General features: G+C 55.5%; 1 protein-coding gene across 1 annotated transcript in view; it reads left to right on the top strand.

Moving 5' to 3' along the window:
• The window catches only part of Ttbk1 (tau tubulin kinase 1), a 42,498-nt gene extending 29,620 nt beyond the window's left edge, over positions 1 to 12,878 (top strand). Inside the window, exons 14-15 of the mRNA XM_055612972.1 lie at positions 7,575 to 9,115; positions 9,782 to 12,878. Coding sequence (XP_055468947.1) covers positions 7,575 to 9,115; positions 9,782 to 10,160 — 1,920 coding nt within the window. The 3' untranslated portion in view covers positions 10,161 to 12,878. The remainder of the gene's footprint in view (positions 1 to 7,574; positions 9,116 to 9,781) is intronic.
• The last annotated feature ends 4,620 nt before the right edge of the window (positions 12,879 to 17,498 follow it).

Raw genomic sequence — 17,498 nt, 5'->3', positions numbered from 1 at the left:
CCGCTCCGCCAAGCTGCCTGATGCTAAAGCTCTTTTGGGTTCTCACCCCCGCCGCCCGCCTTCGGGCTCAGTTTTGTTTGCTTTTCCCTTCTGCCGGCTCTCGGCCGCTGGGTCCCTGGCCTGGAGGCAAGGTAGGGGCCGATGGGGGACTCCTGAGTGCTTCTAGGGTTAGGGTGCAGAGTAGGGGCGATGGGGGGGATGTGGGAGGAGCTGGCTCCGAGAGCCTGGGACCCCCCCACCCCGATTCCGGTTACCTCACCGCCCTTGGCCTTGCAGTTGGATGCCAAAGAGCCCAGAGTTGAGGGGGGACACACTTTGAGCCTAGGCCTCTCACAGAGCCACCCGACCCCACGCCCTTTTTTTTTTTTGCCCACGCTCCAGTCCGCGTCCCTTGTTTCACCCCATCCGCCACTAAGGGCCCTGGGGGGCTCCCCAAACAACTCTTCCCCCACCCCCACCCCCGAAAATAAAACTCAGGGACCAACACCTGCCTCCTTTGCACTTGCTCCGTCGACCCCTCCCCTAGGCAGAGGGGCTTCCGTGGGGGAAGGGGCGGGCCCCGGGGCCCCTTGAGCTGACAGTATTGATGCCGAGAGGGGCTGGCCCCTGCCCCGTGAAAGGGGGGGACTGGGGGCTTGGGCCAACAGCCCGGGGACCTAAGTGAGCTCCCTTCCTGCAGACACTCCCGATCCCCCTCCAGGGGGTGCGGTGAAGGGAGGGGGGGAGGGTGGTGGGCGAGAAGAGCCTCCCGGAGGTCTCTCCAGTCCCAGCCGGTTTGTTCCTGAGCGCCCCCGCCCCCACCCCCTCAGCCCAAGTCTTTCCTCGACCCCTTTTTTTGTATTGCAATAATACTGTATGATACGCTTGCACTATTCCCTTACCCGGCCAGCTTCAGCATGCACGAAACTCAAAATCACACACACGAAGACGGGATGCTTTTTCTTTTCTTTTCTCTCGCCCCCCTCCCCGTCCCTCCCCCGTTTTCTTCCTCTCTCTCTCTCTCTCTCTCTCTCTCTCTCTCTCTCTCTCTCTCTCTCTCCCCGGGCTGCGTCCTCCTTAGTGTATATATCACGGCGTCAGGGGCCCCGGACCCGGGTAGAAAAGCATGCACTGAGCCCCCCGACCCCCACCCCAGACTGCGAGTACTGTATAAATCCAACACTTGAAACCGACACGCACACGCGCGCGCGGCGCCGCCACCGGGGTGGGACACGGACACGCACCCACGCGCACACGGCCGTGCACGGCCCGGGGCTGGGGGCGCCCCGCCGTCAGGCGTCGCTGTGCGAGGGATCTTGTGCCTTTTAAAGTCCCTGTATGTTCCTGCAGACAATCCGGAGAGCTTCTGTACTACCAAATCCTGATTAAAGACGCCTTCCAGGAACCTTTGCCTTGGCCTGCTTTCTTTCACCGTCCCCCAACCCCGGTCCCCGGGGACCTCAGCTCCAGGAGGGGGGGGGGGCTGGGCGGAGGACAAGCAGCTCCGCTGGACTCCCCCTCTCCTGGGGGAAGGTGACCTGTGGACTCTGGTCTCTGGGATCCAACTTCCAGTTGCCCAAATGGACAGAGAGGAATCCGATAGGAAGTGGGTTAGTCTCATTGACCAAGCTACTGTGCCAGCAAGCCCCCGTGCTGCCTGAGCTAGGGGGTGGTCGGTGAAGGGACAGCCCCGAAGCACAGTTAGCTCAGGGTGTGAAGGCAGGGAAGGCGCTGGGACCCCAAGCTGTGGTCTCCCTTTGTGTCATGCCCCACTTCAGTCTGTCACCCTGGCTGGGCCTCAGGAACCGGCTGACAGGTTCTTGTTAGTGGATACCTCCCTCCAGCTGCGGAAGAGAAAGCCACCTTTTTCCTGGGGCCAAAAGCCAGGGGGAGGTAAGGGGCCAGACAGCCACAGTTCCTATACCCCAGGCGTTTTGAGGCGCCCCCTCCCCCAGCTCTGGGCCCTAGAGCAAGTGAGGGGAGCGTGTGGGGGCAGGCGTTGAGATCTGGGAGCCCTAGTGTTCCCACCTTCCCCTCTCCTCATCAGAGTACCACCCTGGGGCGGGGATTTCTCTATTGGAGGCTGTGGAGTGGAGGGCAGGTGGGCTCTTGGCTGCACGGAAACACCCTGAGAGCAGGTAGACTGAGGCAGGGGAGCAAGGGAGAAGGTGTGGTTGAATTGCTGCCAGGGCCTACTTGGTCTCTGAGCCCTTTCCTCTCAGGCCTAGCGAGGCTGCGTGGCTGGGAGCCAGAGTGGAAGAGCGGGTTCTCGTAGGTGCTCAGCTTTCCAGAGCAGAGGAGAGGATGTAGGGCGAATGTTAGGTATGAACGCCTCCCCTGGTCCGTGTGGAGGAGTACCAGCTAACCCATTTGTTTTTGTCCCTCAGACCATCCCATTCCCCCATAACCTTGGGACTTTGAGCTGGAGTGTGGTTCCAGGTACTAGGCTTGGCCAGGATCTAGGCAGGAGAGCCACCGTGTGTGCCCTGTGTGGGCAATGGGATGAGGTAGAGGGGCAGGCCTTGAGCCTTCACTGTAGCAGATTCTTCCTGGGCTAGTGAGTCGCTCGGTGAGTAGTAAAGGGAGGCAGGGTCTGGGCCATTTCTCTCCCTCTGTGTGTGACGCTGTGGGATGGACGGTGACTTCAGCTGAGCTTTGAAGCCAGAGGGCCTCAGGCCTCAGGGATCAGGGGAGGGAGCTGGAGCCTAGGGCTTTTGCTCTCTGAGGATCTCAGCTTGAGCGGTTTCTTCCCCTCAGGTCACAAAGGAACCCAGACCACCTTCTGAATCAACAGGGAGGTAGCACTTTTTTGTTGTTGCTTTCGAAACAGTCAACTCAATCTGTAGAGCAAGCTGGCCTCTCTTTCACTCACAGGGCCCCCTGGCCTCTACCTCCTGAGCGCTGGGATTAGAGCAGCCAGGGGGATTCAAATCAGAGGGATTTCTCAGCTTCAGCACCTGCAGAGCGGAGGGTAGGAATGGGTGCTGGACTTTTATATCCGGTCTGGAGGAGCCAAGACAAGTCCAGGAGTCTAACCAAACAAGTAAAGGTCACTGCCCTGGGAAAGCTGTCAACTTCTCCGGGCCAGCTACCTTTGCTAGCACTCCACGCCACTGGGGCTGGCTATTTCGCTGTCCTCCCAGTTTCCTCAGGCTTCCCGGACCACGCGTACACAAAGTGTCCTGGACACACCATCAGGCTGAGAGTGAAGACAAGCTTAAGGGGGCAAATAGCTCAGTGGGCATCCCTGAGACGCAGGGGGCTCCTTCCCTAGCAAAACAGTAGCCGGAGGGGGTGGGGAGGAAGCAGTATTCAAACAGAACACCCAGCAATACCCGCCCCAGGCTGCTGTGTGTCTTGATCCCCTTAGCAGAGCTCCGGATTTATACCCCCCCCCCCAAATTCGGCTCCTCTGTTCTCCTGTGAGGAGGACAGAGAGGCACTACCAAATTCTAGGTCTGGTTGCCCTTGTCAACACATTTCCCAGTTTGGGCCAACGCTTGCTCAGCACTTCCTGTGCCTCGTGGGCTCGTTGGTTCTCAGTGCTGCTCCTTCCCAGAGAACTAGGAGAAAGGGCCGTAGATGGAGGGAGAGGAGGTCTGTGGCTCTCCAGCGGGTCTCATCCTCTGAACGGACTCCTGTGCAGGTACCTGGGCTTGGCCAGGTGTGGGGAGAAAAGGTGATTCCTACAGAAATGTTCAAGGGCTGGGAACAGGATGCTGAGGCGGGCCCAGGGCGTCGGTTGCTGGGCAGGCGTGTCTGGGGTAGGGTGGGAAGGCATGAGCAAAGCTCCCAAGTGTCTCCCTGTCCTTGGCTGTCAGCGCTCTCGCCCAGCCGGTGATCCCCACCACCACTTAAAGCAGCCCTTTTGGCTCGGCCAGCTGCTTTCTGTAGCTGTAACACGGGCAAGGCACCCCAGGGGTGGCCCAGCACACAGTCAGTGCCTTAGTGTTTGCTATGGTTGAAGTAAGAGTGAAAAAATAATGTGGGGAAAAAAAGAAAAGAAAACAATTACTAGGGACCTCAGCAGGGATGAAACAGGACCAAGTTCTAAGGAAGCTTCTAGACCATAGAAGTTCCTGTGGGGGCCGAGGCTATCCTGTCTCCGCATGTGTTTGAATAACAGTGTGCACATGAATGTAGAGGTCAGAGGTCAATGTCAGGCATCTCCTCCATCACTTTCCACCTTATTTTTCAAATAAAAAAAAAAGGGTTCATTTATTTTATGACTATGAGTGTTTGCCTGACTATTTGAATGTGTATCACGTGTGTGTCTGAGGCTCACAGAGGTCAGACGAGGGCATCAGATCCCCTGGAGCTGGAGTTATGAATGCTTTCAAACCACCACATGAGTGCTTTGAACCAAACCTCGGTCCCTGCAAGAGCAGCAAGTGCTTTTAACTGCTGAGCCTTCTCTCCATACCCTCCACTTTGTTTTTTGAGACAGGGTCTCTCTGAATCTAGGGCTTATCAATTGGTTGGACTGGTGGGCCAGCAAGCCAGGGAAATTCCCCTGTCTCCACCCCCCAGATGGGTGCTGCTACCCCACGTGCTGGCTTTTTATTTGGGTGCTAGAGAGCTGAACTCGGGTCCTGGCGCTTATGCAGCCAGTGAATTCATTACCACTGAGAGAGACATCACCCTACCTCCTCTACCACAGGAACACCTCTCTGTGCTCCTGAGCGAGTCTCATGATATAGCCTTGCCTGTCCTTGAATCACCATGTAGCCCAGGTTGAGCACAGACTCAAAGCAATCCTCCTGCCTCAGTCTCCTCCCTGTTAGGGTTACAGGCATGCACCGCCTCACCAGCTACAGGCTCTTCTACTTGACAGTACTTCGGCTTCCGCGCTGAGTCTCAGACAGTGGGTTATGAGGAAGACAGTGCATGTTAAAGAAGGGAAGTCACCAGTTTGATGGGTACTCAGTCTTGGAGACTCCTGTCTCATTCTCCACCAGCCTCAGAGCTGTGTGCACTAAAGCTGCTGGCTGGCCATCTCCTCTGCTGGCTCCAAAAGGCCTGGTATCCAGGTTGGAAGTTGCAGGGATCTGCAAAGCAGAGAGTAGAGGCGGGGAGAGGAAGCAAAGTCTTCGCGCTATCTGCAGGCCCTTTGTGCATGTGACCTTGTTTTCTGCATAGGGCCTTTGTGGAGTGTGCATTCAGCCCAGCTCCTTTCCTTGGGCAGAAATCTCTTGATCCACTCAACTAAATGCATGTCTGCCTTATTTGATACCTGACCCATAGATTTTTAATGTATAACCTAACAACCAGTATACTGTGTGTGTGTGTGTGTGTGTGTGTGTGTGTGTGTGTGTGTGTTAAGCGAAGATCAACCTCAGTCACTGTTCCTGAATAGTCAGTCCACTTGGTTTTATTGTTGTGTTTTCAGGACAGGGTCTCTCTGTGTAGCCCTGGCTGTTCTAGAACTCACTCTGTAGACCAGGCTGGCCTCGAACTCACAGAGACCACTTGCCTCTGCCTCCTGAGTGCTGGGATTAAAGGTGTGCACCACGGCACCCAGGCTCTCGCTGGGGTCTGGGGCTTGCAGGTTAGGCTGGCTGAGGAGTTGGCTCCAGCAGGGGATTACAGGTGCCCACCACACCTGCCTCAAACTTAGGTGGCGCACACGTCACCAACCGAACCATCCCCCAGTCCTTGCTCTTAAAAAATAATAATAATTAAAATGATTACATCATTTCTCCCTTCCCTCCCATCAGTTTCTCCTGTATCCCTCCTCACTTTCTTAAACTGACAGCCTCATGTCTTTGATTGCTATTGTCACACACACACACACAAATATGTAAACACAACCTGTTGAGTTCGTTTAGCATTGCCTACATGTATATGATCAGGCTGGCTGCTTTGTATTAGATAGGCACTCAGGGGCTGGTGCCCGGGAAAGACTAATTCTCAGGGATCCGTAGTAGTCTATGGTTCTTTGTTTAGGGGTGCATCCCCCTGACCCCCCCCTTTTAAAAACACAGTTGAATCTAGCCCAGGCTGGCCTCAAATTCACTCTGTAGCCAAGGCTGGCCTTGGACTCCTGATCTTTATAACTCTGCTTCCCAAGAACTAGGGTTACAAGTGTGTGTCACCGCTGATGGCTAAGGACCTATTGAATGTATAAATGAATCAATGAATCAATCAATCAATCAACAACAAAAGAACCTTTCTTATGAGAGAGGAGAGGGAGGGAGAAAGAGAGAGAGAGCCATATAAACACATAGATGGATCTGGTAAGCGGGTAGAAAGGCAAGCTAATGAAGTTGACTTGATTGATGAACAGGAAGGCTTTGCAGAAGAAAAAATGCTGAAAGACATCGGGGATTTATCATGTGACTAGAGAGAAGTTAAGGAGGACCCTAGCGTGAGATGCAGGACACACTCAGGGGGATGCTGAGTGGCTAGAGCAGGGCTAAGGTAGGGAGGAAGAAGGTGGGAGACAGAGCGGGAGTGGAAGATTGCTCAAGTACAAAGCCAAGGATGGGTTCTGTGAGGACCATTGCAGAGAGAGTCAGAATGGGACCTGAGTCTCAGGAAGTTCAGTCTGGCAGCTGTAGGGAGGATGTCTGGCTGGGACGGAGATAACAGGCTGGTGGCTGTGGAACACTAGACTGGCAGAATCAAGTCCACGGAAACCCTGTGGGAGCAGACCCTGAGATGGTCACACGGGGCAGTGGTGCTGGAGGTGACAGAATTATTTCCCCTCTCAGGCTTCTGGTCTGGATGGACTGTGTTGGTTCAGGAAGACAGAGGCCCAGTGTGTCCAAAAAGCCTCTGACACTGAGGATCCTCCCCCCCCAACTGTGGAAAAAAGCCATGTCAAACCGACAGGCCTGCTGTAGAGTTGAGGATGTCTGTAGGGTGGGTTGGGGGCACAGACAGAGAAGGGACCAAGAAGTGTAGGAGACGGTTTTGCCAAGGAGGTCTAGTCTAGAAGAGAGGAAGCAGAGAGAATGTAGCAGGAGTCTCACAGCAGAAAAAAGTTCAGCCATGATGGGGTTGCCTAGGGCTCCACACAGAGCTTCAAAGGACTGGATAAAGTTCCGTGCTGACAGGCCAGGCGAGGGACCACAGGGAAGAAGGCTGGTGCTCCAGTGGCCCAGCTTGCCCCCTAGTGTGAGAGGGCATCCCTGACAGGGTCTCTGTGGCCCTGGGCATCAGCTTCGGAGGACCTGCATCTGGCTAGTAGGAATAAAACAGGCTGGCCATCTCAGAGAGAGCCTCAGCTCCTCCTGCCTGGTCACCTGTGAAAGAGCAGGTCTTTTGAAATGCTCCTGCCCTTTGGTTATTCCCTGCTACCAGGTATACTCTCAAGTTGGCTCTGCCTGGTGTGGGGGAGGGGAGGAAAGGGCAGAGAGACAGCAGAGCATAGGACCTAGGCCTGACCCTGGAACCTCAGGGGTTCTCTGAGTCTTACTAGGTGCCAGGGAGCTTTCTAGAAACTAAGGACATGGCAATAGGAAAACAGAGCCATCGTTTACCTTCTGGAAGATGCCCCTGGGGGAGGCGGGGAGTCCCCTGGCTTAGGGTGCCTCCTGGGGGCTGGGGAGGGTGGGTGACCTCAGCGGGTCCCTGTGTGTGCCCCTCTACAGGTGTTCTCTGTGGCGCCCTCGTTTGAGGTGAATGGCCTTTCGAGAGCTGTGCCTCTGGGCTTGCCCTACCAGGACTTCAAGAGAGATCTCTCCGACTACCGAGAACGGGCCCGGCTGCTCAACAGGGTCCGGAGGGTGGGCTTCTCCCACATGCTGCTCACCAGCTCGCAGGCGCCTCTGGCTCCTTTTCAGCCTCAGGCCAACGGGAAGGAGGGAGAAGAGGAGGAGGAGGAGGAGGGGGAGGAAGAAGAGGAGGAGGAAGAGGAAGAAGAGGAGGAGGAAGAGGAAGACGAGGAGGAGGAGGAGGAGGCAGGGGCCCTTGGGGAGGTGCTGGGGCCTCGAAGTGGCTCCAGCAGCGAGGGGAGCGAGAGGAGCACTGAGCGCAGCCAGGAGGGTGCCCCATCCACACTGCTGGCTGATGATCAGAAAGAGGCCAGGGGCCGGGCCTCCATGGCTGACGGGGACCTAGAGCCTGAGGAGGGCTCCAAAACGCTGGTGCTCGTCTCTCCTGGTGACATGAAGAAGTCGCCAGTCACTGCCGAACTGGCCCCTGACCCTGATCTGGGCACCTTGGCTGCACTTACCCCGCAGCACGAGCGGCCCCAGCCTACTGGAAGCCAGCTGGATGTATCAGAGCCGGGCACACTGTCCTCCATCCTCAAGTCAGAACCCAAGCCCTCAGGACCTGGAGCAGGGCCTGGGGTTGGGCTGGTGGCCCCTGGGGCCGGGGTCATAGCTGTCACCTCCTCACCCTTCACCAAAGTCGAGAGGACCTTTGTTCACATTGCAGAGAAATCCCACCTCAATGTCATGTCTTCCGGAGGACAGGCCTCCAGGCCAGAGGAGCTGAGTGCTGGGGGCGAGCTGGGCCTGGAGATGCTTTCTGAGGGAGGCATCGCAGAGCAGGGGCCCCCACTGCCTCTGGAGAATGGCGTGGCTTTGTCAGGGCTGGATGGGACTGAAATGGAAAGTTGTGCCCTGTCAGGCCCTCCTGGGGAAACACCCTCAGAAGTGGTCACAGACTTATTACCCCAAGGCCCAGCCCTTGCTGATGGGCCAGTCCCAGCATCCCCACTGGAGCCCATTGCCAAGAAAGGGACTGCCGTCTCTCCCAGCCGCCATGCCCTGCCGGGTTCTCGCCCCAGGAGCCGTATTCCTGTCTTGTTGTCTGAAGAGGATACAGGCTCAGAGCCTTCAGGCTCACTGTCGGCCAAAGAGCGGTGGAGCAAGAGGGCGAGGCCACAGCAGGACCTGGCTCGGCTTGTGATGGAGAAGAGGCAGGGGCGCCTGCTGCTGCGGCTGGCCTCAGGAGCCTCTTCCTCTTCCAGCGAGGAGCAGCGCCGGGCCTCTGAGACACTCTCAGGCACAGGCTCTGAGGAGGACGCACCTGCCTCCGAGCCCACGGCAGCCTTGCCCAGGCGGGCATCAACCACCCGGAGCAGGATTCCCCGCCCCATCAGTGTGTCCACATCCACAGAGAGCCAGCAGCTTCCCGGCAGACCTCAAGGTGCGGCCTCGTCTGACACGGCCATCACCAGCAGGTGAGAAACCCTTGCCAGTACTGGTTGTAGGCAGAGGGACCACAGAGGACTTCCGGGGACCTCTGGGCACTTCCCAGAGCCAATGTTCGAGGCTGTGACCATCCCCCCACCCCCCACCCCCGCAGGTTACCTCCCTGGACTCCCATCTCCCAGCTGGGCACTGTGTCACTTGTGACTCAAGTGTTAGCTCTGTCACTGGGCTCAAGGGAACAGAAATAGCCAAGATTAGAGGGAATCAGGGAGGCCTGGGGGAGGGGCGACCAGCAGGGCCCCCACACGGCTCCTGGTATGCCACAGGACATTTGAAACCAAAGTGTAAAGTCTTGATCATCCAGTAACTGGCGTGAAATGGTAATTTGCATTGATGTTAACATAAGTTCGTTCTAGATGAGAGTGCAAAACCCCATGGGAATTTTAAAGATAGCGCCAGACCCCTAAGGAAAACCTGTAGCTGGCTCCTCCAGCCATGGCCCCAAAGGGCCTGCACTGCAGGGTGGACCACCAGGCCTCTGTTTACTCCTCTTCCACCTTACCGGGCTCTGCCGAGAAGGCAGCTCTCTAGGGCTCAATGCTCAAAGGCATTCTGAAAACATCCCCTCTGTTCCCCACCCCCTCGTCCTTTTCTCTTGCCCTCTGCCCCCCCTCCCCCACCCCACCTCCCCGCAGGCTCCAGCTGCAGAAGCCCTCAGGGTCGGCCACTGCTGTTGACCTCCGTCCCAAAAAGTCCACCAGCCGGGGTCCAGGTCGCGCCCAAGTCTCCAGGCCTGCAGCGCCGCCCCGCAGCTCCGGCCTCCCCGCCTCCACCGCGCGCCACCCCGGCGGGTCCTCGCGGAGCCAGTCCCTGTCCCGCAAAGAGAGCTCCTCCCCCTCGCATCAAGCCCGGACCGGTGTCCTCCCACCCCGGGGGGTCCTCCAAGCTAGATCTCAGCCCGAGGTCTCCCCGGGGGGCCCCAAGAAAGGACCCAAAGGGAAACAACTGCAGACTCAGCGCGCAGCAGCCAAAGGCCGGGCGGCGGTCTCGGAGGGCCGGCTCGGGACCAGATAATGGCACCCGCCCGCGGCTCTCTGCGGCACCCCCTACCCTCGCCCCGGTCCCCACCCGCAGCCGGCCACACTGGAACAGCTCCCAGCACAGCCTTACGCGCCCGCGCGCCACCGCGGCCCTCGCTTCCCGCCTGCACTCACCAGGACGCACGAGAGCACACGTTGTGCCCAGCAGCCAAGCCAACCCACTGACCCAGGAGGGTGCGTGTCTCGGGTCCTCTCTCGGCGTCCTCCCTCCCTCCTGCCTCCCCTCTGCAGGAACGGGCTCACAGCACATCCTTTGCCCCGGGAAGGCTCAGTCACTTACACCACCGCCACCGAAGACTCCGCTTCCGGAGCCAGTCCCCCTTCACGCACCAGATCTTGCCTGATCTCTAGCCCCTCCCACCCAAGGGCCTTACACTTGCTTAACACCTCGAGCGGCCCACCTTGTCCTCATTCCCGTCTTGCAGCCAACCCCCCCCCCCCAAACTTACCCAACAGGAGAAAACAGCCTCAAATTCCAGATTTGTGCAGGCTCTGGCCTGCCCAGTCTCCTAGGAGCCGTGGTGGCAATAGAAGGCCAAGCTGGGATCGGGGAAGTGGGACCCAGGGATCATTGGTCTATTTAGGCTGAAGGGATATCTCTGGCCTTGGTAAAGTCAGTTCTATGAGGTACAGAGAATGGGATTCTTCGCGCCCTGTGTCTCTGGGGAACAGAAATCCCTTTCCTGAACAGGAATGAGCTGGGCCTCTGGAAGCTAAGCTTTCCTGGGCAAGTGTTCGGTAGAGGGAATTTGGGCTGGGGCTTTAAAACGGCTACTCACTTCTCTGGTCCTCTGGCCTAGTACTCAGGACCTGTTACCATCAGGAATTCCTTCCTGCTCTCTAACCTCAATCCTGCATACTGCAGTTCCAGCCAGCTCTCCTCTCTCTGTGAGTTCCTCACAGGTGGGGAGAGGCTGGTTATCACCTTTCTGTGTGTTGCTCATTTGGGGGTTCAGGGACTGTGCCCTGGCCCTTGTCATCCTACCTTGCCATCTCTGCTGTGGGAAGAGGCTGGCTCAGGCACCCCCCCCCAACCCCAAGTGGGCAGAGGAAGCAGGATGAGGCAGGCTGGGCTCCCTGAGGCGGAAGGCCCATCTCACTTTAGGTTGTACACCATGCCAGCTGGTGCCCTCCCTCACCCCACCCCAGGTCACCCTGGGCCCCTCTTGCTCTGACACAGCCCACACATGCTGAGCTGCTCTGTGCCTGGCACGGGGCCTCTTCCTCCTCGTTCTCCTCCTCCTCCTCTGGAGTTCTGGCTTCTGCATAGCTCGCCCACCTCATCAGGAGCCTCAGCTGCTAACATCTAGGGCAAGCAGCGTCCTGGCTACAGAAGGGGCAGGCACTTCCCACAGGCCTCCTAGAAAGCACTGGCAGCCTCCATCCCCTCTTCTGGCCCCTGGCCCCTCCCCTGAGCCACAGAGGGCAAACGAGACCTTCAGATGAAGGAAGGCCTCATGTGCCAGCGGTCCCGCCAAAACTACACCCATGATGACTGGCTGGGAGCGGCTCAGTGCCAGCTAAACTCCTCATGGAGAGCCAGCAGGTCTGGGCAGTTGCTTCCATGCCAAGAAGGCAGCTCTACAGACCAGCCAGGGGAGGACACCAGGGTAGATAGCCTTTGAGGTCTGTCCCACTTGGACCCAGACGCTCCCAGAACACTCAGGAAACCTCTCTGGATTCAGTTATCTTTGTCACCCCCAAGGCCCTCAAGTCACCCCCCTAGCCTAGCAGACGGGTGGAGGGTTCAATTCCTCCCACCCGGAGCTTTTATGAATGACAATCAGCTCATGCCAGGTGGGGACCAGGGTGTGACCCCAGTGCCTGGGGCCCTGGGCCTGCTCCTTGCCACCAACCGAACTGTGAATGTAGGCCTTTTCAGTCTCACTTCTGCCATAAGGACCAACACCACCCTAATCTGGAGATGGGAGGAAGGGGAGGCCTGAGAAAGCCCCAGGCTCACCCGACCCCCAGCTCCCCCCAGTGCTTGAGCAAGATGCAAAACCTAATCTACTCTTGGGATTCCAGACCTCCACAGGGCTCCAACTGACCTCAGGCCTCTGAGTCAATAAAGTCATCAGGCTAGGAGGAATTAGGGACAGAGGGCCAGTAGAGGTGGGTGCTGAGGGGAAGGAAGCAGGGCATTGGGAGCCACACCTCCCCATGCTCCCACCCCCACCCCCGAGCTGCAGCCTTTCCCGAGACTCATCCCCTGCGCTAGGCCCCTGAGGTTCCTCTTCCAGAAGCACCATCACCCCTCATGTCCCCATCCTGACTGCCCTTGTCACTAGCTCAGAAGTGGGGTGTGCTCACCTTAATGCGCCTTCTCCCTCGCCAGCCGTACCATGTGCAGAGGGGCGCAGGAGAAGGGCCCTGCCCCAGGCACATGGCCCTCTGGCTTCCCAGCTCCGCCCGAGGGGCCTGGCTTGCCCAGTCTTGTGAGCCCCTTGGGCAGGCGTTTCTGGGACAGGGAGTTGCCCTCGCCCTCCTTGGGAAGCAGCAGAAGAATGTTTACATGCCAAACAGAATGTAACAACCCTTGCCCACCCCATCCCAGTCACTGCATGGCCTCTGCCCACCCTGTGGCCCGCCCACTCCCGTGACACCAACACCTTGCAAGACGCTGTCACAACTAGATGGGGTCTCAGAAGGGAAGTGGCCATCACACCATTAAAAAGCCTGTGGACCTTTCTGCTGGCCTGGACTCTTTTTCCCTCTAGGGAGGGCAGGGCAAAAACCGGGCCCCTGAGGGTGGAGGTGGGCAGGAGAGAAGCTACAGGAGGGTGCCAAGTGGGCACAGAGGAAGAGCAGGAAGTTCTGGTCTGGTATAGTTAATTTGTTCAGCGTCTCACACAAGGAAAGGTTGTCCTAGCAAAGCTTGTTCTGGGCTCCTTGGTTGTCTTTGCTGACGGCTGTGGACTCTGTTTGGCCTGGTGCACAGGGAGAGAAAGAAGCAAAACTATCATTGCCCTAAAGGAAGCAGATAGAAGCAGAAAGCATAGCAGCTCAGGGGCAAAGCCATCGTAAAAGCCGCCCCGGCCTGTAGCCCAGACCTCCATACTCCCACAAGTGTATCCTGTGCACACACTTGCGAGTCAGAAGCGGAGCCTGGTCTACAAATCTGAAACACAAGAAGTTCTGAACACAAAGAGTTTTCCTTAGATGGGTACATGTTCATTTGGTATCAAAGTCCAAAGGGAAAGCCAGGTTCTGTGGTCTCATGCCTGTAAGCCTAGTACCGGAAGGACCTAAAGCAGGGGATTTTTGAGAGTTCAAGGCCAGCGTAGGCTAAATGTTCAACTGTCTCAAAAAAGAAAAATAAAAGCCATGGCAAACTTTTTATTTGTTAATTTCACTTATACATGTTTTCAGTAGAATGAAAAAAATTTTTGAGACAAGTTCTTTCCAGGTAGGACAGGCTTGGTTCCAATGTGTCATCCTCCTGCCTCAAATTCAGAAGCTCTGGTATCACAGGCATGTACCACTAAGCTAAAGTAAGGTGAGATATTAATGTCTTTGATTATGAGACACTGCTCTTGACCCTATTTATAATATATGGACTATGCATGGAATTTTCTTCCTTTAAAAAAAAGTATTTCATCTATCTTCTGTGATGTCATTGGTTTTGGTAAGAGATTGTGGACCAGAAAAAGAAATGACTCAAGAGCAATATTAATAGCCATTGGCTGGGGCTGATCGGCAGAGCAAGGTCCACATGTGTGACAGGACTCCAACGTGGGGTAGCGTGAGATCCAAACTGAAGGAAGAGGCCCTTTCCTGTTCTTCTGGGCCAGTGTCCACAACTAAGAAAAAGCCATGCACGAGGCTCCGAGGCTTTGGGGACAGCAAGGCAGTTGGATGCGGAGCGTCTGTGCCCTCCAAGGGGTGGGCTGAATGAGGAGAGGCTGCCGTGCAGAGGGACAGAAAATAGCCTTCGTATTCTGAATCCTAAATCTACCAGAAGTGAATCTGTCGCTTAGTGGACACATACGCAGTTTCTCCCCGGGGCCTGGCTCTGGGCCACACCTGGGGCAGGGAGTAAGACCACACAGGTTTGAAAGCCCAGCCCTTCCAGAAGGTGCTGCTGCTCTTGGAGATCGAGAACTTCAGCCTGCTGGGGCTCCCGCCCTCTAACTTGAATGCCAGTGGGCTCCGGGGCCTTCTGTGGGGCTCAGTGTACTCTCACCTTCCTCCTTGTTTAACATGTCCAGAGCAGGACATACTTATAGTAAATGCTAAAAGCATATATCAAAGAAACGACAACCCCGTGCATGACTCTGGCCATCGAGAGATGACTTGTGAATGGCTTGGTGTATACCATCACAGACCTTTTTTTATGTTTATAACAATGCCTATCTCTCTCTGTCCATATATATTTCTTATAAATAAAAGAGGAACATATTGTACATACTGTTCAGAAATGTGACTTTTTTTTTTTTTTTTTTTTTGGTTTTTTGAGATAGGGTTTCTTTGTGTAGCCCTTGATGTCATTGTCCTGGAACTAGCTCCGTAGACCAGGCTGGCCTTGAACTCACAGAGATCCGCCTTCCCCTGCCTCCCCTGCTCTTCCAGAGGACCTGGGTTTGACTCCCAGAACCCACACGGCAGCTCACAGCTGTCCAATTCTGGGTGACCCGGGGCTCCTCTGTGGTCTCTGCAGGCACCAGGCACACACATGATACAAAGACTCGTGCCGGCAAAACACCTAGACACATAAAACGTTTTATAAATAAAAAGCTTCCAAGGTGCTGGTATGGGTGGAGTGCGGGGGTCTGAGTGAGATCCTTGAACCCACACAAAGCTGGACAGAGCTCCCCCAGTCTCAGCGCCCTCCTGCACTGAGACGGGGCCAGCGAGCCTAGCGGCATCTCCAACAAGGTGGAATTCGAGGAGTAATGTCCGAGGTTGTTCTCTGAATTCCACACAGGTGCCTGAACTCATGCACAAATGCCCACGCACGTCGCATGCACAGACGCACACACAAAGACTTAAATTTACCTTTCAAAACCACACAAGTACAAGCTAAACTAGCCAGGTGTAAGGGCACGTGCCTGTAACTCAGCACCCAGGAGGCAGAGGCAGGCAGAGCTTTGTGAATTCAAGACTAGCCTGGTCTACAGAGTGAGTTCCAGCAGCCCAGCCAGGACAACATAGTGAGACCCTGTCTCAACAAGCCAGTGAATGAATGAATGAACTTTATTTTAGGGAGTCCCTGTGTAGCAACACATATAAATAAGCATGCAATGTATTTTATAGGACACAAAATCATTAAATACAAAGGAAAAAATGCAAGAAAGCAAACAATTGACATTGCCTTGTCAAAGGATCCCTTAACAGAAAACTCCTGAGCTCAATATCCATGCTTCCCAGCTGCCTGGTCTTCCTTTGCTGCGTTGACTTGTGTCCCTCAGGGATGCCAGCGTCTGCTGACCTGACCAGCGTCCGTTCTTCATGGGCCCCTGTTTCTGTCTTGTGTGCTTCTCTATCCACTGTTTGGCATCCGTGAGGAAAGCTGGCCTGTCAAATTTAAATACCAGGCAAGTGTCAGCCATCAGTGTGTCACCAGGGCCGGCTGCTGACGTGAGCGGCTGAATGGATGTCAAGATTTCAGGGGTGAGGGATGGTCTTTGCACACCGTTTGTTGGCAAGTCCTTCAGCCAGAACCAGTTCTTGGATGATTGGGGTCAGAAATCGGATGCATGTGGGGGGGGGGGGTTCAAATGCATGCCTCTCAGGGATGGCAGCTGCCAGCGTGAAATCACCTTCGGCCTGAGACAGGCTGGCTCCGATCCCGCCTTGCTGCTCCTCCGGCTAGCTTGTGATGCGGGGTGTACTCTTTCTTCCGATATGCTGCTCTCGGCACATCTGGAGCAAAAGGAGCCACAGTAGGGGCTTTCCTGCACACCCTCACCTCCCCACAGCAGCATCTGGATGTGCCTCCGGGACCAAAAGGAGTGGACAGCTGAGGAGGACAGGAGCAAGTGTGAGAGCGAGTGTAGCTCGCTGCTCACAGGTAAAAAGCAGGCAGGACAATATGGAGAGTAGAGATGGAGCGGCCCAGCCCCAGGAGGGGTATTGCAGAGGCCCTCTGCTCAGCCCCTTCCCAGGAGCCGAAGACCTGCCCAAGTACCTCTCCTAAATCCAACTTAGCTATAGGGACCACCTGATGTCCACAGACAAAAATCTGCTCTGCTCATCAGAGCTGGCCAGTGGTGGCACACAGCTTTAATCCCAGCACTTGGGAGGCAGAGGCAGGCGGATCTCTGTGAGTTCAAGGCCAGCCTGGTCTACAGAGTGAGTTCCAGGACAGCCACAGCTTTAGAGAAATGCTGTCTTGAAAAACCAAAACCACGCCGGGCGCAGTGGCCCCTGCCTTTGATATCAGCACTCAGGGAGGCTGAGACAAGAGGATCTCTGTGAGCTCAAGGCCAGCCTGGTCTACAGAGTGAGTTCCAGGACAGCCAGGGCTACAAAGAGAAACCCTGCTTTGAAAAACAGAAAGAAAGAGAAAGAAAGAAGAAAGAAAAAGAAAGACAAAAACCAAAACAAAAGAAAGAAAGCATGTGTATTCCTTGTCACTCCTTCCAATTCTTCCTAAGAAAGCTTTCTCTTTTCTGTTCTGTGGTCAAAGACAAGACTGAGACAGAGACCCAGAGAAGGAAGAGGATTAAGCTAGGTCATTTATTCAGGGTCCAGATGGAGGGTGGAGACAAAGAACAGTGGGAGGGGTTTAAAAATAATTATTTTTATTTTACATGTGTGACTATTAATGCCTAGATCTAAATACATGCAGGATGTACATGCAGTTCCTGTGGTCACCAGAAGAGGGCACTGGCTCCCCTAGAACTGGAGTCACCGGTGGTTGTCAGCGGCCTTGTGCACACTGGGAACTGAACCCAGGTTTTCTGCAAGAGACCAAGTGCTCTTAGCCACTGAGCCATCCCTCCTGCCCCAGGAGCTCCTGTCAAGTGGAGGGGACACCCTAGAGAAGAAACTGAGATGTCTCTGATCATCTGATGCATCCGGTGACAGGATCGCTCACACCTATAACCCCAGTACTCAGTAGCTAAAACAGGAGACTCACCCTGGGTTCAGGGACAGCTTGGGCTACAAAGTGAGATACTGTCTTGAAGGAAGGTATGGAGGGAGGGAGGGGAAGGGAGAGAGAGAGGGGGAAAGAAAAGAAGGAGGGAAGGAAGGAAGAAAGAAAAGAGAAAGAAGAAAGAAAAGAGAAGAGAGAAAAAGATAGAAAGAAAGAAAGAAAGAAAGAAAGAAAGAAAGAAAGAAAGAAAGAAAGAAAGAAAGAAAGCAA

This window comes from Psammomys obesus, unplaced genomic scaffold (genome assembly GCF_907164565.1).
Source record: "Psammomys obesus unplaced genomic scaffold, mPsaObe1.curated_primary_1811, whole genome shotgun sequence".
Lineage (NCBI taxonomy): Eukaryota > Metazoa > Chordata > Mammalia > Rodentia > Muridae > Psammomys > Psammomys obesus.
Note: the sequence above shows the minus strand (reverse complement) of the source record. Positions and strands in the feature narration are given on the sequence as shown.